Source organism: Rhipicephalus microplus, unplaced genomic scaffold (genome assembly GCF_043290135.1).
Source record: "Rhipicephalus microplus isolate Deutch F79 unplaced genomic scaffold, USDA_Rmic scaffold_12, whole genome shotgun sequence".
NCBI classification, from domain to species: Eukaryota; Metazoa; Arthropoda; class Arachnida; order Ixodida; family Ixodidae; genus Rhipicephalus; species Rhipicephalus microplus.
In genome coordinates this window covers 31,065,318-31,089,498 of record NW_027464585.1, presented here as the reverse complement: position 1 = coordinate 31,089,498, position 24,181 = coordinate 31,065,318, and the positions used below count along the sequence as shown (strand labels likewise).

The window sequence follows — 24,181 nt, the reverse complement described above, 5'->3', positions numbered from 1 at the left end:
TTCAAAAATTTATCGTGTGACTAACTTTTCAACACAATTGTGCAGATTGTGAACTGTTAGGAATAGACTGCTTGATACCTGACTCCTACAGGATCAAAGTGATCAATGCGTACTTTCCAAACAGAGTAAGGCGCACATATCACCAAGATTGTGGCATCAAGAATTTTCCTTCAGACTCAATTTTATTGGCAGGAGATTTTAACTCGCATCGCGCTTCTTGAAGGTTTAAAACAGATGGATATGGCTAACAATTGTGGAATTTGTTGCAGGGTAATAAGTTTTGTTGTCATAACTCTGGACAAGTTACCTTTTTACGTGGGATAAGCTCATCAACATTAGACCTGCCTTTTTAGTCTGACCAGTTTATATTTTATTGTGGGAAACATTTGATAATGGGACGAGTCGTGATCATGCACCATTACCTATAAATTAATGCTACGACACCACACCCTTGGTATCGGGCAACAACAATCCATCAACTATAAAATTTATAAAACCGTCAATTTCCGTGCTTTCGTCTTGCAGAGGACGTTTTGGGCAGCAAAAAGCTGCTTCAGTAGTAGCGTGTCTAAGTGATTCTGTTCAGCCGGCAGACTTTTCTGTTACGTGTGGAGGCACATCATCAAGCTCGGCTGGGTGAAATGAAGATTGTACGCTTGCGTATAGGCAAGATAAAGCTGCTTAAAACGCTTACGCCTCAATGATACTCCGAAAAATTAGGTTGACTATAAATTCCGTGCAGCACTATTTAAGCGTACGTCACTATAGCTAAAGATAGAAAAACTGATTTATATTCGCGTTTATCAAAAGCTGGTAACAGATCTGCGTTGTACAGATTTTTACAGAACAAGAAATCGTCACAGGTACCAGCACATTCGCATTCATTAGTGCTGTCTCCTAAAGAGGCAACCAATTTGTTAAAGGACATCGAGAAAGGACTTGAAGTGCTTTTTTCTTTGTTGTGCTTGAGACCTATGGCATTCAAAAGCTCAACCTCGGGCTTTCAAAAAGTCACTATGGCGGAACTGGTAGATGTCATACTAACTGTAAATCAAGCGGCTCCCGGTATGGATCAGATTACCAACTATGACTTAATTGACGTTTAATTCCCATCGCGAGGAGCTTTTGATTATTGTTAACTGCTTCTTACAGCACACGTGGATTCTAAGCGCATGGAAAATTGTTGAAGATGTGTTGCTGCGAAAAACTCAAAGCCTCGGATATGTCCTGGATAACATTCGGCCAATTTCGCTTACATTACACTTAGTTAAAATTGGAAAAAAACTTATGGCAAGCTCAGTAGATTCATCGCTCGCCAGGGTATTTTTTGCCAAGACAAGTAGTATTTAGACAGGGGTGCTTTATATGGTCCGTTCATGTTGATTTGGAAAGCCCAATTTGCCTTGCAAAAGTATCTGGTGAGCTTTTTGTATTATTCACATTGGATATTGCAAACGCCTACGATAGTGTTGAACACAGTACAGTGATTTCTAAATTAGTGGACTACGATGTGTCAATTACATTATATCTTGGGTTCAGGAGTTTATTACTGAGAGACAATTCTTTTGTTGCCATGAGGGAATTACTTCAGTCTCCTATAAGCAAACAAGATGTGTTCCACAAGGATCCCTTTTGTCTCCTATTTAATTACTATCTTATTATCATCCATTCCATTTCATAAAATGTTCCTTTTTAGATCTACGCCAATGATATTGCTATTTACTCGTCATCCCGAGATATCAATACTTTGTATCAAATCTTAGTCATACGTTAGTGAGCTTGAGATATGGCTTGTCATAGCGTCTTTTTCACTTAATGTTAGCAAATGTGCTCTGCTTGCATTTCCTCTATCCGTTCCCGTATTTCTTTCGCTGCATTATCAAAATCATCCAATTTCAAGTAACGGCACTGACATATCTAAGCATTGTTTACGTGGACAATTTAAATTGGCAGCAACGAATAGGATCAAGCACCCGTAAAGCAGAAGGTGCCTAATTGATACGCCGGTTTTGCAATAAGAATTCAGTGATGCGCAGGGGCACGTTACTTGTGATGTACAAACTTTACGTACGCCCAATCCTGGAGTTTGGTTGCGTTCTGTTTTCCGTAAGTGTTTAGTACAAATTAAGACCTCTTATATTTTTAGAAAGCCGAGCTCTGTGGCTGTGTCTCGGGCTACTTAGGTGTTTTGGGAATAGCGGTTTTTATTTGGAAGCTCAAATCATTCCACTTAATGCAAGATTTCAACAGCTTACCATGCAAACATTTTTTAAAACTTCACAATGCGCCCCTCTTCCGTTTTCAGACAGTTTTTATCAAATATCCAGACTCTTTCCTTTAGCACCCGTTGCGTAGTTATTAGAGACTAGGTCATTTTCGTCGAGTCTCTGTTATCAAACTTTCACGTTTCCCTTCAGCATTTAGCTCCACAAACCCTATGCGCGATGTCAGTTGACTTAGTTGTCGATGACATTTTTCAAAAAAAAATGTAAAGTTACTTCCAAGGCATGCTCTGTAGGGCCTCCTTCAAGACCATTTCATCCATTTTCTTACGTGGTAATTCCGACGGATGCAACGCAAAATCTTCAGAAGGCTGGAGTAGGCATTTCTTCTCATCAGCTTATTTGGTCTTTTGCGCTCCGATTGCCTGACTTCACGTTAGTTCATCTCGCAGAATTCCTGGCAATTACAATGGCTCTTCAAAAACCGAGTTTCCAGCAATCAAAAGCTATTATTTCGGATGCCTTGCCTGTTTGTACACATTTAACGTCCGCAAAGCAGTCTCCTCTTTTCAGGATATTTTGGTCTTTCGTACCGCATAGCTTATCAGAATTTTGGTTTCTTTGGGCTCCCGGGGATCGTGAAATTGCACTAAATGAAACTGCTGACTTGCTCACTTTGCGTCGTTATATTTCCCGGTGAATCCAGTAGCTGCACAGTTTTATTGCTGCCAAATGATTCAAACACCTGTTATTCTTTAAAAAACAATGAAACATTGCTCCTACAATCTTATGAATTTCGGCACTTGCAATTCACACGGAACAGCGCGAAATGCCTTTCCCGTCAACGTGAGGTGACCCTCACAAGCTTTCGCTGTAGAGTTCCTCGGTTAAATTATCTTCCCAAATAGGGATTTTCATTGACTAACGTAAGTGCAGTTTGGAATAAACCGGAACCAATAGATAACTTTCTTCTTACATGCCACCAACTCGCCTCACTGCGCCAAATAATTTTCGAGAGACCGAATGGCATGCTGGGATTGGCAGTTAACACATCCACCCTTTTATCGTTTAGAGCCAGTCAGTTGGGTGCAGGCAGCAGTGCTATTTTGTCAGCATTGCATAAATTCGTTCAGCCAACCGGAAGGTACCACCAGATGAATCCAATTTTCTGCCCCCCTTCATTTTAGAAAATTTCTTCTATATGTTGTGGTTTGTCGAATTCTCTCCTTTTCACTTGTTTCTCTTTTTTAAAGGAGCGTTATTATTGTTCACTTTTAGCAAGCGTTGTACAGAAAGTTTACTTTATAAGGCACAGTGTGGCCGATTTCCCCTGTGGGTATGAGCCAAGATCTTTTGGGCGACACAAGACAAGACTCACCACCCTGTTTAGGTATTTTTTTTTTCTTAAATTTTTATGTTATACGAAGTAGGGCTGGTTGCTAGCTCTTTAGGTCTGATCTTACGTAACTACAGCTTTTATGCATGAGTTTGACACGTCAAAGGTCAATGGAGCTGAAGAGATGAAGCAATGAGATGCACAGTGATGCTTCGCTCAGCCTACGCAAGGTCGTAAGGCACAAGCGGGTCTGCTCAAGGTCGAGCGGCAGGATCATTTTAGCTGAGATTTGGTTTGCTTTTCATTTCTCGTGTTGCTTAGTTTCTGTCAACTGAAACGTTGTTGCAGCCATTTGGAGGTCAGGCAAGTCAGAATATTCAGATGTCTTTCTCATCACATGGTCAAGGGCACTCCACTTGGCTGGCCTCGCTACCGGTCAAGGATTGGCCGTTTGAAACCATGCTACGCAGTGGAGATAACTACGTGCTTGTGGTTCTGGTTCCTACAAGTGGGGGTTCCATTCCAATGAAGAATCCGAAGGTCATACAAGTGGAGCTTCAGAAAGCCTCGCCGCTTTCCCAGAAGGTTACTGAGGTCCGCCAGTTCAGCCAAGGGGGCATTTTGTGCTGCTCTGCAGACCACGATTGCGTCCGAGAGCTTCTGAATTGCTCTGAATTTGCTGCACAGCTGGTGAACCCGTTTAGTCCAGCTCCTCTTGCATGTACAAAGGGCATAGTCTGTGGTGTGGATACGAGTCTGGCACCTCAAGAAATTCTGGACTTATTTGCTGTAGCTGGGGCAGTTTCAGTCTATCGATGCACCCGAACGACTGATAAAAAAATCGCCTACTGAATCTGTTATAGTACCTTTCCCAGGAAGATTGATTGATATGTGGGGTTTAACGTCCCAAAACCACCCTATGATTATGAGAGACGCCGTAGTGGAGGGCTCCGGAAATTTCGACCACCTGGGGTTCCTCAACGTGCACCCAAATCTGAGCACACGGGCCTACAACATTTCCGCCTCCATCGGAAATGCTTTCCCAGGAAGAGTCAGACCAACAGAATTTAAGGCATGGCCACTAATCTACGACGTAAAGCCACTTTCCCTGAAACCTTTGCAGTGCTCGAAATCTTGGCCATTAGGCCACAGCATTAAAGGATGCAGATCACAAGCTAGATGTCGTCTGTGCAGAAAGAGTCATGACAGCCGCGATTGCAAATCTGATGACCAGAAGTGCTGCTTGTGTAATGGAGCGCACACTGCAGACTGCTGAATGTGGCACAAAGGAAAGAGAAATGGGTGTTCTAAAAATCATAGAACGCAGGCGTCTCTAGGAGGGAGGCGGTAGAAGAAATGCATGAAATATCGAAAGGATACGCAGGCATAACATCCCGGCACACAGCTGCATTGGATGCATAGCTCGCAAAGTCTATAACTTGAGGCTATTGAAAAGTCTACTGAAAAGGCAATGCAGCGTCTGGCAGCTACTCGTTTCGAAGCATTGGCTAATATATTAACACAACAGCTGACACAAATTGTCTGTGCAAAATCGGGATTCACAGACTCTGTTGATTTCAAGAGGTACACAGGAGGAAAATTTGACAGTTAATCAGATCTATCTCTTCGAAAACAGGGCCTCCTAAAAATATAGTTCAGGCTGAGTCAGAACCTATGAAAGATAATTCAGGAGATTTTACAGATATGGACACATAATTCCTAAAGACGTTGAAACGTAACAAACCTCCCCCTTATAAAAAGTCCCCTCAGAACCCAAAATCCAAGAAATACCTGCCAAAGAAGGACTTCTTTGAAAACCTTTCAAAAAATGATTTCTTGAAGAAGAGATATTCTGAATCGGCAGTTTTTACTGGTGGTATAGCATCAAAATAGGTTCGCTGAAAATTCTGCAATGGAATTGCCGGTTTATTCGGTCGGCAACTACAGATTTACACTATATTTTTTCGCCTTTTCTCCCGACATAATTGCCATTCAGGAAACCTGGCTTGCTAATGGTAAAAAATTTTACATGAAAAATTATCGATTAATCCAGCTGGATTAGCCGAGTAGAGGTGGTGGTCTGGCTTTCTTAATATCAACAAAATTTAGTCACAGAGCCAAGATATCTTATCAGTGTGTGGATACGAAGTACGAAATTCTGGTGTTAGACATAACACTACCAGACTGCTCGCCCTTTTCTTTTGTAAATGTGTACTTTCCTGCAGGAGTTCAGGACACGAGGTGCCTCGATATTTTTTTAGCTTCATGCAGAAAAGAAATATTACTGTGTGGTGATTTCAATTCACACTATGTGTCTTGGGGCTTCAGATCTGATGTATGTGCAAGACGTTTGTGGGAATGGATGCTTGATAATAACTTTTCCTGCTGGAACTCACACGTTGCTACATTTTTAAGAAGTAACTCTAAATCGGCTATTAATTTAACATTTTCCAGCTCCACTTGAGGCATATTCTCGTGGAGTATCTTAGATTGCGCTACAAACAGCGACCACCTTCCCAATATTTTGGAATTAAGTGTCCGAGGTTTAGTTTGGCCGGGAAAGTTGGCTCATTCTTAAATTAGGCTGAGGCTGAAGTAGAAAAAGACTTAAAATCTACGTTAATTTTTCGCGAAGAAATGCAGGAAGATCTTAAGGCTATAAGTCCATGTGCGGTATTGAAACGATCATTAAAACATTCAAGGTTTACTACAAACTCGAACACGGCGGGATCTTTTAGCCCGTGGTGGAATCTAGAATGCGTCAGGGGGTATAGAAAGTGAGAAGCGGTTTGGAAAAAGCTGTTAATTAACCAATGCCCCAAAAATTGGAGTGATTATAAATTCATGGCCGCTGATTTTAGGTGAATAGTAAGCAAAGCAAAAGAAGACAATGATATGTATAAATTTAATTATCTGTCTAAATCTGAAAATAAAAAAGCGCTTTTCAAGTTTTTGCGTGCGAAAAAAATGATTGCACAGGCAGAAAGCAATAATTCCGCCATTATGTCTCCTCGCGAACTTTCTGACTTTTTGGAAAATATTGCTAATAGCTTGCAAACCAGGTTTGTGACAATTATGCCATAGCCCATGGGGAAATTACGGGTGGGTTAGAATTTCCAGGAGGTTTCTTTAGCTGAACTGGCGGATGTGATGAAGAGCTTACCGCCCGCTGCTCCTAGACCTGATGGGTTAACCTCTAATATATTAAAAGTGTAAAAGTGCTATACGAAATATCCCCACATGAAATCCGCAGTATAGTTAATTATTCACTGGAAAATTGTTGGATTCAGGCAGATTGGAAGCTTTCCAAAATAATTCCGAGACTTAAGAAATAGGGAATGGAGTTTACTCTAGACAACATAAGGCCCATTTCATTGACGTCTAACGTAATCAAGCTTGTAGAGAGAGTCTTGAATGCCGTATAATGAACTACATTAATGAACATATCACACTAAACCCCAGACAAATTGGCTTTAGATCGGAATACTCCATTTGGTGTGCTCATAAGGATTTTGAAATTCGCATACAGGTGGCTCGGCATCGGCGCGAATACTGTGCACTAGTCACTCTAGACTTAGCTGAAGCGTACGATAAAGCGGAGTATCCTATCCTAATCCAGCAGATGTAAGACTATGGCTTTCCAAAATATACAACATCATGGATTACAGAGTTTGTGAAAGACAGAATTTTTTTGCTTCTTGGGTGGATGCTCTTCTAAAAGATATAAGCAGACACGAGGTGTACCTCAGGGTTCAGTATTATTCCCTGTTCTATTCAACATATTACTAAGTTTCATTCCAACTCATCGGGATATCCAAGTTTACGTGTATGCAGATAATATTGATTTCTTTGCAACAAACAGTGATCTGCACTCACTGTATCAGGCATTACATAATTACATGAACATGCTAGAACCACGGCTTGACAATATTCATATGGCACTGAAAGTAAAAAAAAGCACTTCTGCCGTTCGCCTTTTAAGTATCGTGTCAACATTTACCTGATGTATCATAACGAGCTCATTCCCCAAGTCGATTTCCTGAAATACCTAGGCATCCTATATAATTGGACGCTAAATTGGAAAAGCTATATAGACGAGGTTAGCTGTAAATCGTCACGTGCCTTGAGGTGGTTAAGAAAATTGGGAAACAGAAACACAGGATTGCGAAGGAGTTCTAAGGTAAGGATTTACAAGATGTATGTGCGGCCTATTATGAAATTCGGGTGCGTATTATGCGGCAGCGCGGCATACAAGATGAGACAGATAATAATATTAGAAAGAGAAGCTTTGCACTTGTGTCTTGGACTCCCGAAATTTGTGGCAAATAATGTTTTGCATGTGTAAGCACGTCTTCCAACTTTGATATGCGGGGTTTAACGTCCCAAAAGCACCATATGATTATGAGAGACGCCGTAGTGGCAGGGCTCCGGAAATTCAGACCACCTGGGGTTCTTTAACGTGCACCCAAATCTGAGCACACGGGCCTACAACATTTCCGCCTCCATCGGAAATGCAGCCGCCGCAGCCGGGATTCGAACCCGCGACTTGCGGGTCAGCAGCCGAGTACCTTAGCCACTAGACCAACGTGGCGGGGCACGTCTTTTAACTTTGTTAACTTGGTTTAGAATACTTATAACTCAAACTTTCTTTAAAAATACAATTCGCCTCTGAGACAAGCGTCTTACGTGTTTATTCAAGAACCAACTACATTCTTCGGAACACAATGGTCTAGAGAACACTCCCCTCAAATTAGGTTCGTTCAAGCGCTGCTAGAACCTCTATGTTGTGTAGTACACAGACGTTTTCCACGTGTCGTGTTGCGACATGACATTGTGCGCACATGTAACAGGACATTTCCCTTTCGTGAACTCTTCATGTCCACCGACTTTCATACCACACCCCTGTGACATCTGCTCTTCACTTCTGCCCGTCAGAAAAGTTGTAAACAACTTTCCTAAAGCCCGGGGTATTGTGATAATATCAGCAGAAGAGTGAAGACAAAGAAGAGCGCACGGAATCGGGAAGCGCGTGGCAGCGTTTGAAGCAGCGAAGAGGGCAGGGACAGACGAGTTTTGGCTGGACGACCAGTCCGGGAAACTAGGAGACGTCCTCTAGGCGCTGTACTATCCTAGACTCTGGCTGGGTGAGTGGCCCAGGGACCAGGCGAGGTTCCGCTGTTCCGGCTGCCGTCCTGATTTGTTCGAGTTCCGGTTTGCTGTGGGCCGCTGGTTCGTCCCGGTAGCACACGGTCCCGTTCGTCCCAGTAGCACACGACCCAGGTGTGCTACTGGGACGAACGCGGCGGCTGAGACCTGTTGCTCCAGAGCGGAGCTTCCGAGCGACCGCTACCCTCCTGCTGCTACTGCGGCAGAAGGCCGTGAGGTGGCGTGGGCCAACCCACGTTGAAGACGCCAACGGGACAGACGGCACGTCACCCCGAGTGATCGGCGTCCAAGTCCAAGCAAAAAACGGTGAGAGACATTGAATTCGAGAGAGATTTCCCGTAGAACTGCATTTGACAGGCTATGTTCGAGATGATCCATTAATAGTTGCTTTTTCCGTGTAAATATATTTGTGCGTGCGTGCGTGCGTGCGTGCGTGTGCGTGTGCGTGTGCGTGTGCGTGTGTGCGTGTGCGTGTGCGTGTGCGTGTGTGTGTGTGTGTGTGTGTGTGTGTGTGTGTGTGTGTGTGTGTGTGTGTGTGTGTGTGTGCGCGCGCGCGCGCGCACTCGTGGCTCGATTAGTTCTTGGCTAGCGGTCCAGGGCCCAAAACCTGACACTACGTCACACACTAAATGTAAATATTTATCAGATTGCCATAACGAAGAGGCGTAATTCAAAACTTGAAATTTAAATTTGATGATATTTTACCCTTTTATGCGAAACAAATGCCCCTTCGACATTTAAATAGTCAGTTACATTATTACTTGACTCATCTGTCCATAAACAACATTATTGCAACGGATGCATTTGTAGTAAACGAAATGGCTGGAGTAGGTATCTTTTGTACTTCTCTTGAGTGACCTTTTTCAGTTAGATCACCAGATTAGACGCCTATATACATCGCTGAATTATTTGCTATAACTCTAGCACTTCGTAAACTTCCTGCAAGCAAGTCAGAAGCAGTCCTACTTACTGATTCTCTCTCAGTATGCACTGCACTATCTACAGCAAAAAATTTGACATTATTGAGTATGATTAGCAGTCTATTACTAGCAAACCTGAAAAAATTTCACTTGCTATGAATACCTGGTCACTGCGGGATTTTTCCAAATGCGATGGCAGACTCGTTAGCCAAAGCATCTTTAAGCGGACCACTCTTACCTATTTCACCTGATCTCTCCTATGTAACAGCACACGGATATATAAATGCTTGTTTGCACAACGAAATAGAAAAATTATTATTGGATAAAGTCAGAGATTTCGAACATCTAAGATTTTGCTGGAACAAACAGTGGTGTGTATCTCGGCAGTTAGAAATTACAATCACCGGATTACGATGCCGAATTCGACACCTAAAATATTACCTACATAAAGCTGGACTCACAGCATCTTCGTTATGTCTCTTTTGCAAAGAATCAGAATCACTAGATCATTTTTTTATCAAAAGAAAAGATACCTGGTCGAACCAATTGAGAAGCTAGGTTTAAAAATAAACGTGGCAGTAATTTTATCTTTCGGAAGGATTACATTAGGTTATAGCCACAGGGAGGTTTACTCTGCCGTGTGTGCGAACATAATGGCAACAAAAATATTAACTTGTTAGTCTATTATTATTTCTGGCTACGTGACTACCTGAGCGCCTGACTTATAAATAACTCACTTGATGATCCTGTAGCCCGGTTTTTGGCTGATCCTCCTTTGTAGGCAAGTGCCAGCAAAGCTAAAGGCTCATCGCCATCATCACCATCATCATCATCAAACACAGCCGTGGTTTAGTGCTGAAGGACTACCCTGTTTGACTACCTACATGTCCCCGACTTCCAACTAGCCTGTCTCATTCATTCACCACTGCAACAAAATGCTATACCTTCCCTGTTCAGTGCCGATACGTCGGCAAAAACTTCCGCAGCTCACTCAGCCTCCCTCACTAAGAAATATTTTGCGCTCATTCGGACTGAGGCTCCTCTAAATTTTACTGAGCAGGACTCATAAGGACTCAAGCCCACCCCAATATTGCTCACCCAAACTCACTCAGACTCACGGCTTGATTTGAGGACGAGTGAGTACTGCTGAGCCCACTAGCTTAGAGTTAGCTTGTTCGACCACGCTGTCAATGAGCTAAAATTCCTCACGTAATTGGTAATCTTCCTGGCACCTTTTGATTGGGCATCTTCGAAGACGAGTTATGAGTGGTTGCAAACTAGTAAGGACATTTTCCTGCAATGAGATGATAACGAAATATAGTAAGAACTTCCTCAGAAAAGTTGCATATATATATTTTTCAGATGATGTGCAAGGATGTAAGCAATTCATTCCACATCTCGAGATATGTTCTAGGATTTGCTATAAGCGTTCAAATATATGTTTTTAAGCTTCAATACCATTTTCTTCGTATACAGTTATGTAGAAGAACAGGTCCTGTAGGAACCATATGCTAATACGTATGCAGTAGCAGTGAGGTGAAAATCTGGCATTGTTTCAAGGCTTGCAACAAGCCATTTACTGGTGGAAATGATTCCATTCCTAACTGGGAACATTTTCATTCTCAGCTGCATTACGAAGCCTGGAAATTTTTTTAGGCTGGAAAATTTTCCATTGCCAACTAGAATTTTCAGCCTGAAAACAATTGAGGTTCCATAATTCGGCTGAGAATGGGAATCATTTTCATCCAGAAGCGCTCGTTTTCCCCCTCATTCATCAGTCGTTTCATGCGCTGCTTTTCTGTCACAAACAACTGGCCTGATTAGTCAGTACCAATAGTATACGTGTGGATTCGTAGACAAAAACATGTGCGACCAACACATAATCATGCTCGTTCAGAAAGGCGAGTATATCTGCAATTAGTACTCAATTACATTGCCAACGTGATCGAAAATCGGGCAGATAACGGGATAGTCGCGTGTCTAAGCACTGTAGTCATTGTGTATTAGAAGCTTTGCTCAAAAGAGTGCACTGTTGTTGAGCATAAAAACTAACGTGAAAGTACGTGCAATATTTTTGCAGCAGTTCTGACAGCTGTACCAGCAGCACCTCGGTGGCGCCGAGTGCAAATTTGCAGTTAAGGAGGTGGTGGGTTTTTTAGGGGCGAAGCCCTCTGCCTCTAACCTTGTCACGTGTCACGAGTAACCAGCAGTATGTGAGATGTTGGTACTTGGAGTGTTCACTAGATTACGAACGAATGGATGGACAGATAGGCAGAGCGATGCTCGGATGGACCGGCAGACAGGCAGAGCGATGGACGCATGCACAGACAGACAGGCAGAGCGATGTACAGATGTACAGACAGACAGAGCAACGGACGGATGGACAGACAGAGGCAGAGGGAGGGACGGATGAACATACAGAGAGGCAGAGGGACGGACAGATAGACAGACAGGGAGAGGGACGGACGGATGGACAGACAGACAGGCAGAAGGACGGACGGATGTACGTACAGACAGGCAGAAGGACGGACGGATGGACAGGCAGACAGGAAGAGGGACGGACGGATGGGCAGACAGAGAAGCAGAGGAAGGGATGGATGGGCTGACAGAGAGGCAGAGGGATGAACCGATGGACATACAGGAAGGCAGAGGGATGCACGTATGGACAGACAGGCAGGCAGAGTGACGGACGGATGGACAGACAGGCAGAGTGACGGGCGGATGGACAGACAGGCAGATAGACGAACAGGCAGACACATGGACGGATGCATGGATGGAAGAACGAACGAACGCAGGGGCTAAAGAAGGACGCATGGACAGAAGCACGGACGGACTGAGGAACGCTTCGCTCCACTCATCACTAGCGCCGTAATTATGCTGCGATTTTTTGTGCATTGATTGAGCTTGTATATGGTTGTGCCTTTCTCGTCCATGTGTGGTAGTTCTGGATACCGTTTATTGCATGTAACTAAGTAGCATGACGAACCATTTTCCCAGAAGATGTCAATTCTGGGGATTCACGTTGCGAAACAAAGATGAGAGATCGCGTGGTCGAGGGCTCTGGAAATTTCGACCACCCGATGCTCCCAAACGTGGAACTAAGCAGAAGAGTGCAAAAAAGAACTGCCGAAGTGAAGCTGTAATAGAGCGCCATGTTTGCGTAACATCTGCATTTTTTTCGGCATATTTGCGATGCTTCTTCAGCCACCTGCCGTGATGATTGTCTGATACAAATTCTTGCGATATTTCAAAAAAATGTAATGCACTTAAATCACGCACACCTTCAGCTCTGCATACGCAATTCCTTAACTGTCGTTATTAAAACCGCTCGAAGCAACGAACTAAGCAGCCTCGAAAATAATGGATATGTCACACTATGCCCCAAAATATACGGTATAAAATTTTCGAAATGTACAGAAATTCTGTGATGCCCGCTCGAAATTGCTGGAAATAACTTGCTACCGCGCAAAATAAAACTTCTGTTCTTTGTGGTTACATTGGTTTCCGAATAGATATTTTTGAAACGACTGGCGGCATTTTCTCACCAAGAATGGTGCGCAGGTGAAGGCAAAGATAACTGCGGCGCTGAGGTACGCCTGCACCTTCAAAGATTTCATCTCGTCGTCTCGGATGTCTTGCACGCGCTGCTGGAAGGACTTCTCCCAGGCGTACAGCTTGAGCACCTTGATCCCGCCAAGGATCTCGTTCATCAGTTTCAGGCGCCGGTCCTTGTGCTTCATCAGTTGAACCTGCACAGTGATGGTGCTTAGTACCATGGCAGAAAAATAACTTGGGTCAATCTGCAAACCCGATATATTTGAGTATCATGTGGTCGTCTTCTGACAGTGAAGAGCACACTCTGTGTTCATTCTCAAAGAGAGGGCGTCTCGAAACGAGCACAAGATAAGAAATCAGGACATCACAAATCGTGCATACGGCATTTCGATAATTGAACGCCTTCAATTTCACAATTGTTGCGAAATTTCGTTGGAGTGGTCCAAGTAATGCGACGCATGGAGTCAACAGGGCTGAGATAGTTGGTAGGTATTCATTCTAAAAGACAAGGGCGTGCAAATGTGGATGCACGATCTGTTCCAAGATGTGATAAAGTTGAGATACTCGCCACGATACAGTTTCAAACTATAAAAGCTGGAGGGGAATATGGCGCTAGTTTCCGTTCCGTGAGCGGCTCTGAAAGCACTACGCGGATGATGGGAAGTGTAGTCTTCGGATGAATTACGCTCAAGATTCGCGATGCTTGGCCACCGAGTTTTAAACAAACATAAATAAATTTATTTTCGATTAAAACTAACTTCCTTCTTCCGTAGATAACACGCATCGCAGAAAGTTCGCTCGACCATGCGATTCCAGTAAGCCCCAAACAAGTTATATCCCTACCAATGTGAACATTTTACAGAAGTCTGTCTAGTTGGCTATGAAAACTCGGAGATGATTTATACTCCAACCAAAAGTTTTTAAAGAAACCTGACGTGTTGGAACCGACTTGGTTTCTTCATCGGGGAGACTGCATGACTACAGAGCAGCGGCGTATGTATGCATTGATCAGCAATTGTGTCCTAGAGATGGCTTCACCAAAAAGTGGAATATCTTACAGCACTAGAAAACAAACGCTTTTTTGACTCAAAAGTACACATAGTCTATGTACAGAAATAAAGATACCATATTGAGTGAAAATAGGAGAGAGAGAGTCAGAATAAATTTAGGAAAAGGCCAGGAGGTTAACCAGAAATTGGAGCATCCCGTTTGCTACCCTGCACTAAGAAAAAGGAAAGAAAGATGAGAAAAAAGCGAAGGATGAAATAGACGCGCAAAAAAAGTCAGCTGGGGTACCAAGGCTTATTCCATAGGCCACAACCATGCCATAATTTAATAAGGACTTCAGCGATTTTCTGCGCGAAGATAGATCATGTCGGCTTTTGAAGTACTGACTGTTTTGACAAGGGTCTGTCGTCAAGGCGAGCCAAGGCAGCAGCTAGCGGCCATCTTTGCACAATGTAGCGAGTGCAGGGACAGAGAACGTGATTTATTATTTAATCACAGCCGCAATGATGGCAAGCAGCACTGTCTTCCACACCGATTTGGAAAGTGAAAACTTTGGTGGAAGTGACACCAAGCCACAGTCGGTAAAGCACCGTTTCTCAAATCGAGAGAGTCCGGACAGAGGCTGAAGTCGACGAGACGGGTCCAGCTTATTCAGTCGTGTATGCCGTAAGCACTCAGTATTCCACAGCCATTTTACTTCATCATTATCAATTTTTGTATTTTCATTGCAGCACCAATCCTTGAGAATGGAATAGATTATTCTTCGCCATTTTTGTGTGCTGATCAAGCAGCTGCATTGGCATGTTCTTTACCCAATATGCTGCAGTGACTTGGAAGCCCCCACGCATCTATACGGTTCCTTTGTAAGGCTGAGTCAGAGGAGCGTGACGGTGCATCTGCTTCGCTTTGCGGTCTTTTTGCACCCATGCAGTTTGATCTAGTTTTGAGGAACACGCTCCCGAATAAACCACGCACCTTCACGAAATGATTGGTGACGAATGGGCGAAGCTATATACGGCCTTAAATCCATGTTGTCTATGGTGAAGTCGCTGACTAGTGTAAAGAACGCACAGATGGACGGGCGCCTGCACGCACGGATGGATGTATGGACAGATACACGGACGGAGAGATGGACAGCACAGGTGAACATGAACGGATGCATGAACGGACAGATGAGTGGGTGGGTGGCACGACTGCAGGGAGCAGGCACCTGCACCAGTGACTCCTGGCGACGTTGTGCTATAACGGAGTCACCCATACGATACCCAGAAGTTTTTGCGCTATGGCGCACTGATGGATTGAAGACGGAGAGATATCGTGAAATTTCGAAGGGCTGTGCCCCTATATATAATTAAATTTCTGGCTCTGGCATAGGATATGTGGGCCTCTGTTATTGCACGACGCTTAGCGGAAACTGATAAGCAACCTGTAGAGCCACAACACCGCAGCGAACCAAGAGACACCGCGATCTTCAGCTTCTCAACTGCAAAAGCAACGCTTGGGTGCTCTGCACCAAACCGCACCACCTGCACGTCCTATCAAAAACAAAACAAACTATTCAGAGAGTCCACTATTAAAGAGAACACCGGAGCGTGTGGCTTCTGCTCAGCGCCACCGCTGCATGGCTGGCTGCGGCAACTAATTTTGCGCAGGAGCATTGAGTGCTGTGGGCCGCGCTCGTTTGTCACCTGCTGGAGTTGCGGCCACGCTCGCCACAAAGCCAGCCGTCCCCACGCTTTTAAATTTGTCCGCGGACTGCATGGCCACGCTCAGATGGAAAGCTGTGGCACATCTGAAAGGTAGTATCATGTAAAATACTACCTCATGCATATTTTTCAACGCTAAAGAGGCATGACTTCTTCAAGGATCTCTTTATAACATAGCAATATAAACCCATATTTTTCCTGCTGTGCGTAAAACTGAACAAAGAATTTACAAGTACCCCAACTGGCGTCACCAGAATGCTTTTCTTGAAGTGGCCAATTCTTCATCTAAGGACAAGGCGAACGAAAGACGGCAAGTAGGCTGATGTGTCAGGTAACATTTATCTGAAGAGGAAGGTATATAACAGCTCTATCTTGCCGGTACTTAGCTACGGAGCAGAAACCTGGAGACTTACAAAGAGGGTTCAGCTTAAATTGAAGACGACGCAGCGAGCAATGAAAAGAAGAATGGTAGGTGTAACCTTAAAAGACAACAAGAGAGCAGAATGGATTAGGGGACAAACGGGGGTTAAGGATATCATAGTTGAAGTAAAGAAGAAGAAATGGACATGGGCCGGGCATGTAGCGCGTAGACAGGATAACCGCTGGTCATTAAGGGTAACTAACTGGTTTCCCAGAGAAGGGAAGTGGGTTAGGGGGAAACAGAAGGTTAGGTGGGCAGATGAGATTAAGAAGTTTGCGGGTATAAATTGGCAGCAGCAAGCACAGGACCGGGTTAACTGGCGGAACATGGGAGAGGCCTTTGTCCTGCAGTGGACGTAGTCAGGCTGATGATGATGATAATGATGATGATGTTGATTATGATAATGATGATGATGATTATGATTATGATTACGAATCATCCCCGTCATATTCATTTTAGCTCGAAGGAAAGTGACTTCTTTCAGAATTTGCGACTTTCGCGGAGCTTTGCGATGAGTTGAAGCACGGCCGCGAATGTAACAGACGAAAAAGGGGCACTGGCCACAGCACTCACTGCTCCTGCTCAAAACTTGTTGCCGCAGAGGGCTGGCGGTGGTGCTGAGCAGACGACAAGAGCTCCTAAGTACCCTTTACAGAGGACCCTTCGGTACCAAAAACACACTTAGACAGCTCGCTACCAACGATATACAATCAAAAGCCTGCCCTTCCGTTCATTTCATACGTGGCTGGACGATCACAATGCCAGTTACAGCTCTAGGCTATTCGCAACTCCAAAAAAAAACGCTCCCTGTGCTGGCAACACTGGTCGAAAAATAAAAATGGCTCTTCCGCTAGGCAGCCCTTTCGCTTGGAACTGTGCAGAAGTTTCTTGATTGCGGTGATGGATCACGCAGCTTCGTCGGAGGGGAAGGTTTGCAGGCCGCCAAATTATGATCGGCACAAAACATTTCACTGGCAAAACAGCAGAAATTGTCAGCAATTGTCAGAAACAGCAAAGATTGATACTGTTCGGCGAACTGAGTCCGATTTATTTCAAGTTCAAGAACCTGTCGAACGAGCCCGGGGTTAAAAAAGGCAACTGATCCTATGTAGCGGGCCTATGCGAAAAGTGCTTGCACTTTTGCGTTGCGCTGCTACGCTGCTACAAGCAAGGCCTTAACAGTTCTCGAGGTAACGGCTACTCGTGTCGCCGATTGCAAGTTTTGATTGAGTTTCCTGGTATTGTAAAAAGCTGAATACGCATGCCATTCTCTTGACTACAAAACAGACTGGGTCAGTGTATCTTATGATAAGGCAAATGTTAGTTTCAATTGTAATAGAAGCGGTACTTTCTTTTCGTTCGCCGATCCATGTCAAGTTTCAAATAAATAAGGCCGTGTGCTTTCAAACCTTCGCTTTCTCGTGTTGCCAGTAGTAGATATCTATAGCAAACATATTCACTCTCACTACGCACACTACGAATGCACGGACGTAGTAAATATACGCACGAACATATATGCAAGCGCGCTACCTACGCACGACCGCGTGCACTTGTGTGCGTGTATACACACACTTGCGAAATCAAAGAAGTTCGGGAGGAAGGAACATCTTAATTTGAGAATAGGTAGCACTACGACCTGCGCAGGAAACAAGCATAAGGGAAAGACAGTCACGTACACACGAAACGCATCAAATTTCCTAAAACCATGTTACTCTGCTCTTGGAGATGCGCCTGAATATAAATAACAATGCACACACGAAACAAGTGGCATACTCATCTAGAAGACTCAGGTCGCTGCAAACGAATTGATTGGAACGAACCACCGCATTGTCCATATCACCTTCTTTCCAATGCGCAAGTTTCTGATTTCTGCCGTTCTCCATCGCGCGTCGTCTGCGTCCTTCGGGAAGTGATAGAACGATACCTTAACTTTCATCTTTTCAGTGAGATGCCCCGCATACTGCAATGGCTTTTGGACATCGCTTTTTTTTTCTTTTTCGAGCTCACACTTGTGGCATGTTGAAAATAAAAAAAACTGTGCGGCTCCTTCTCAACGCGAGCAACGTGGTAACATCTCATTTCAAGATTGACCCTGTTAGCGCCGTTTCTAGGCGCGGCCGCTAGGTGCGAGCGCACATTTAGAGTCATGTAGAGTATGAAGCTATGAATTGGCCCTAGAGTTTATTACGACAATATCGAATCTACTGCACATCGGCAATCTCAGTGGATGTTTTTGCAGCAAGGGAAAAAAATGTGCAATGCAACTTATAGGAGGGTAACTGTCAGTATAGAGTGTTACAGACCTTACACACTAACACTTCCAATAAACTGAGATAGAAAAAGACCTGGCACGGCCGTACAAACATATACTCCTCCGCCCACGCACACATACAAAAAGTTTTTATCTACAGGTGGCACATTGAGGGTTGGAATCTCATTAGAAATTTTTTATAATTTACCTAATTTCTTAAATGCCAGATATGTGAAGATTTGTGACAGTGCTGCAGGGGTGTTCTTGTAAAGTTATGAGTGCCCGTTGCATGGCTGCCTAGTTTCAGGCTTTCAAATGATAATCTTAGATTGGCCAAGGAAAATTTGTACAGTTATGCGCACAATTGTAAGATAAGTTCAGCTCGTCAATGAACTTTCATGTTTTATCAAATAAGTCATATTCATCGCACATAAACATTAAGGCTCTTTTGCCCACCTCCAAGGTTTTCAACACAATTAGTTGCTATTGGTCAATCGTATCTCTGACCATCTGATAACAGTGTAACTAAGAACGCCTGAAGATAGAACATAAGGACGATTGCGTTACTAACATTTACATTTGCGTCCCTTCTGAGTTCGCTCGAACACTTCGGTTATAGTTATAACAAAAGTATTCAACACATGGCTGTCTTCATCGCATTATTGAGTAAGTTATTATAATAGTACGTTCATAATCTGCAGAGACGTGTCCACTCTCAACCATTTGTGAGGCGACCCATGTGGTCTCTAGTTGTCAACACGTACCTGCGTGACAGACTAAAATTGGTATCAAGATTTCGGTCATTCAGCAAATACGTCCAGACATGTTTATCAAAACCTGGCACCATATCACCTTCATAAATTACTCATAACCTGTATAGCTGAGGTTTGTAAATTGACAAGGTTATCGACATTTTGTTCAGTATTGCGGGGGTCGGGAATAGAGCTTTCGTCCAAGTGACGAATTAGTTTGAAATGTTAGCCTGGTATTTTCAGTAAGGCTGGCATCTGCGCTTTTAAGGTACTGTACCATGCTGCACACCATTACGACTGCCAAGGGCAGTTTCTAGATGTATCATCTGCAATTTATATATTGCTTTTTTTATGTAGACCTAAGTCGTGCACCTTACAGGAGACGAGGTGGAATCCAATTTCTGTCGCGGCTGATGAATTTTTCTACACCACAGAAATGAGATGCCCTTCAATGGTCGTAGATATTTTACAAGCTACTGTGCAAAGAGAAATCCTGGTTGTGGGCCTCACGGTAAACGATAAAGACACTTTGGGAAGATAAATCACGCATAGCGCCTACTAATGATATTGAGTGATGGTGGTCCTGAATCTTGGGTGGAGACACCCCTTGATCGTCCAAGCGGCAAGAAGGCAGAAGTAAATAAGCTCTCAAAGTCCACCTACCTGATACTTTCTTATGTAAGCAGTCACTACGCCGTTTATGGGTAGCAGAATGATCATGACGCCAAGACCACCCAGGGTGGCAATGCCAAGTTGCCCCCATAGGAGCCAGATGGCGAGGCCGATCTGCAGGGGTGTTATCCAGATGAGGTTGTACACCTGGATGTAGTCCATTACGCGCTGAGTGTCCACAGACATGAGGTTCACAATCTCTCCCGTAGTGTACTGCCCTCTGGCGACGCTCGAGAGGGCCAAAGCCTGCGAGCGAGGAGGAAAGAAGGCAAGTCGATCATCCTGCCTATTTACACATGAAGGCAACAGATAAAAAGAGCGGCGCTATGCAACAGGTTTGCTGTCACAAAGGAAAACTTAGGAACAGTGAACGCAATGCGCTCTGGAAGAAGAAAAAAGCGAAGGATGGGCCATGGCACAAGTATCATTGGATGTTTTTTTTTTGTTAACACGAAAGTGTTTCAAGACAGAGTCCACCAGCTCTTTGACGTATTTCCGTTACACATGTAACGTAAAATATTTACTTGGACTGAAAAAAAAACAACTAAGCGAAGGAGAAGTTTCGCAGTGGGGCGCCCAACCAGTGACAGAGCGCGACGCTAACAACTAAGCCACAAAGCGGCCTTTCTCCATATACTAACGGCTATCCATTTATATACACCATGTATTGCTAACGGTCCTCAGACTTCGGCAACTTCAGCACGTTTTTGTCATCAGCGAAGAGATGGTGCGCGCGCTCTAAGGATCATCTTGCCACCCTCCCCCCCTCTCAACTCCACGCTTCGCCGTGCGTGCGCGCCTCGGCATCATAACGTGGTCAAAATGGGTACAGATGTTCTATGTCGTGCCGGCTCACTGTCACACCGGTCCCGTTAATTCGGGAGGCAATCGCCGGGCTAATTCCAAGGGCCGAAGTATTGGCCCCCCGAACCGCACCACGAAAGCGTGGACAATTTAGAAGTGGTCCTTTTTGGCGCGCCAGCAGACGCCGGCTGTGGCCCAAAGAACAAGTCAGAGCCGAGAGTTGATAAACAAAACAAATATTATATTCTCAAAAATGGCAGATCGAAAACAACACACAAGAATACACACTCCACAATAGTTACATACAATACGTCACCAATCAAACAACGTACTACACAGTACAATCAGCCACACTCAAAACAACGGACACAGACAACGATACGCACTACAATGCAGTCGCATGCATTGAACAACCAAGACACTTAAAGACTAAAGAGATATAAAACCTATTCAGTCCAAAGTCCTTGGAACAAAAGTCTGAATGATACTCTTCCGGGAATCACTCACTCAAAGTCCAGCGTTGTTGTCGTTCCGCGCCCTCGAAGTTTCTCTTCCAGGAAACCTCGCGCCTTCAATTGGCCACTCTCCAAGCTTCAAACTTCTTCGCCCGAACACGTCGGCTTCACACACGCAGCTGTCGCCACGCGTCTTCGCTCGATAGCGGTAAACACACTCTCTTGCCTGTAGCTCGGGCCTTCACCCCTCAGGTGGAAATCCTCTTCATCTCCTGCTTCGTCCCTACGGACAAACCTTCGCCGACTACACGGCGGGATCCCTTCGCACTCTGGCGCAACTTCCGTCTTCTCCTGATCTCTCATCTCGGCTGCTCGGTTAAATACCTTGCGCGCGACATTCCAGACTGTTCTCGTCATTTCGTCGGCGCGATACGCAGCGAAGGCTGGGAAGAGGGCGAGACGGTTGGAACGCCCTCCGCGGCAGATGACTCAGCTCGGTATGACCACGCCTATTTCCTTCTGGAACTTTCCAGCGCTTGCTAGGCCGCCGTTGTGGGGTGAGGAGGTTCGTCGGCGAAGCCACGCTTCTGCGGAGAGAGCGCGCGCCCGGGGAGCCTTGGATGTTTGTTTTCTTTTTTTTTTCTTTTGACCTCGCGGTGCCACTCCGGCGTTTCGTCGCGACAATTTGGCGGCGCGCCCGTTTTTAGCGCTCGTTCTGTGACACTCACTCACAGCGCACTTATCTCAGAATTCAGGTGTTTTGTGCCTCTTGTGCTTCCACGGCAAGTTCGCTTTGAAGTTACAGTACTTAAAGAGAACACGAACGTGACTTCGCTCGCAGTCGCGGTGACATTTACGAAAGGAGCACGCTGATCAAGCACCAAAAAGTAAGAATCGTCACCATTGCTTGCGCTTCTCCTGTATTCGCACTCAGCCTTTGCCTTCATTTCTTGCGCTTGCCTTTCTGTTTGAGAAGCGTGGTTTAAGTGTAGAGCTGTGGCAGTTGCTTACCGCGCATGTCCTGTGTAGATGCTCATTTCGTGCGTGCTTTTTGCTTCAGGTGTGCGCTGCAAGTTTCGAGCTGCTTTCCGTGCTTCACCTGAGATTGCGATTTGTTCTGCAGTACTCATTCCTTCGTCGTTGCGGCAATTGAATGCAAAATGCATCTAACTCTGCAAGGAGACATTTCACTTTCGTATTATACTGATTTGTAAAAAGAGGTGTCAACCACGTTTATTTTTGTTTGTTTTTTCTTCGCTGAAATAAAGAGAAGCGTTGAAATGCGCTGCCCTATAGTTCCAAGCATACCGTTTCTGAAGCACTTCTTGAGCATGGTCAGAACATGCTGCCGATCGGTAGTAGAGGCTCCCGAGAACACACAAGCCAAATGTTATAGCGCAACACGTGGTCTGGAATTTACTACAAATTATCAGAGTCAGCTAAAAATTTCTTTCTCTCTCGATATTTGATGGAAGACGCTAAAAAATCACCCGTACAAGGCCACCTCTCAGCCATTGGCTGACTCGTGCGCTTGGTCGTTAAAGAGATTGGTGCGGGATTGTCCACGCGTACGCGCGCGATCACACTGAAAAAGCCGCGCATTCTATCAAAAAAAGAAGAAAAAAGTGCTCAAGATCACGAGGCGCGCATGACGTGTTTTCTTTGCCCCTGCCATTCCTTCGTGCTTAGCTTCCAGCGCTTCTGTCGGGGCGAGAGAAGAGAGAATTCAATTGCAGCATGCGACAAATTTTTGTAACTCTACTCCCACTTGACGGATTCTTGGAATTTTTGCGACGTTGAGTTTGTGAGGCATTAGGCTCTTCGAGTGAACCAATTCTTTGGTTATTTTAAATGTGTTTCAGCGCCGCTTTAAAACCTGTTTCATTTTAGAATTCAGGCTTCCGTTTATACAAACTGCCTGAGTTGGAATATCTTCACCCCCCCCCCCCCTCTATTTATAGAAGGACGCGCGGAAGTGCTCAGAAATGCGGTGCGAAAGAGGTCCTAGCCTTCTAGTCTTAGTGTATTAGGTCCTAGTGTATTACGTTTCGGTGTATTGTAGGTTTGCGAAGTTGGACCTGCCACCATCTTCGCAAGAGAAGCACATATTGTGGACTCAGAATAGCCTAGAATAGCATTTTCAGTATGGTTTGCAGCTGTTCAGAGGCTTTCGAAAGATTTTACTAGTTGTGGGTAAGCAGCTTTTTTGGGTGTCCTTAGCACACTGCCCAATGAGCTGCGGTCTTTTCGAAGCACTACCGCCAGAAGCTTTAGAAGTCAGTCAATGCAGGCTTCACTTGAAAAACAAGAAAAATGCATATTACAAGGCGAGGTGTAGAAGAATTATGTCGTTAGTTTTAGGTGCTTTTGGTGGTCTTTGAAAGCACTTTTTCAGGAAGGGTTCTCTCAAAGCAGCATGGTCTTGCAAAAGCGACAGACGCACACCTCATTTCGTCCCGTTCAGTGCATTCCAGAAATATTGTATTGTCGATTCGAAACGTCCGTCTCGTCTAATCCCGCAACAGTTTGCCATCGCATTCTCGCTACAGTCTCAAAACGGTGCACGAAACACAAAGGACAGTGATGTGCGGCGACAGGCGTGCACGTACCTTCTTGTAGATGGCATTGATCATGGCTGAGCGCATGCGCATAGAGATGACGTAGATGCGGTAGTCGTACTGGCCATTCAGAATAGACTCCAACATGGCCGAGAAGAACATGGTGAAGGCGAACAGCAGGCCGCGCCAGAGGGGGTCATCGGAACTGACGAACGCTATAAGCATGCTGCGGTTTCGCAAAAAGCAACAATTAGTGACACTGCGCACCTACAAAACTGTACAGAATTCTGAGCAGTCCATGTCACTGTAAAGGGCACAGCGCGAAAAGTCAGCCCGCAAAGGAAGTTACGAAGGA

The 24,181-nt window shown here is 44.7% G+C and overlaps 1 protein-coding gene across 5 annotated transcripts in view; it reads right to left on the bottom strand.

Moving 5' to 3' along the window:
• LOC119166718 (ATP-binding cassette sub-family C member 3) overlaps positions 1-24,181 on the bottom strand; it is a 308,522-nt gene that overhangs the window by 155,935 nt on the left and 128,406 nt on the right. For all 5 annotated transcript variants that reach the window (XM_075882443.1, XM_075882442.1, XM_075882441.1 and 2 more), the window contains 3 exons: positions 23,878-24,052; positions 20,001-20,255; positions 13,190-13,393 (listed from right to left, as the gene is read on the bottom strand). In XM_075882443.1, coding sequence (XP_075738558.1) covers positions 13,190-13,393; positions 20,001-20,255; positions 23,878-24,052 — 634 coding nt within the window. The remainder of the gene's footprint in view (positions 1-13,189; positions 13,394-20,000; positions 20,256-23,877; positions 24,053-24,181) is intronic.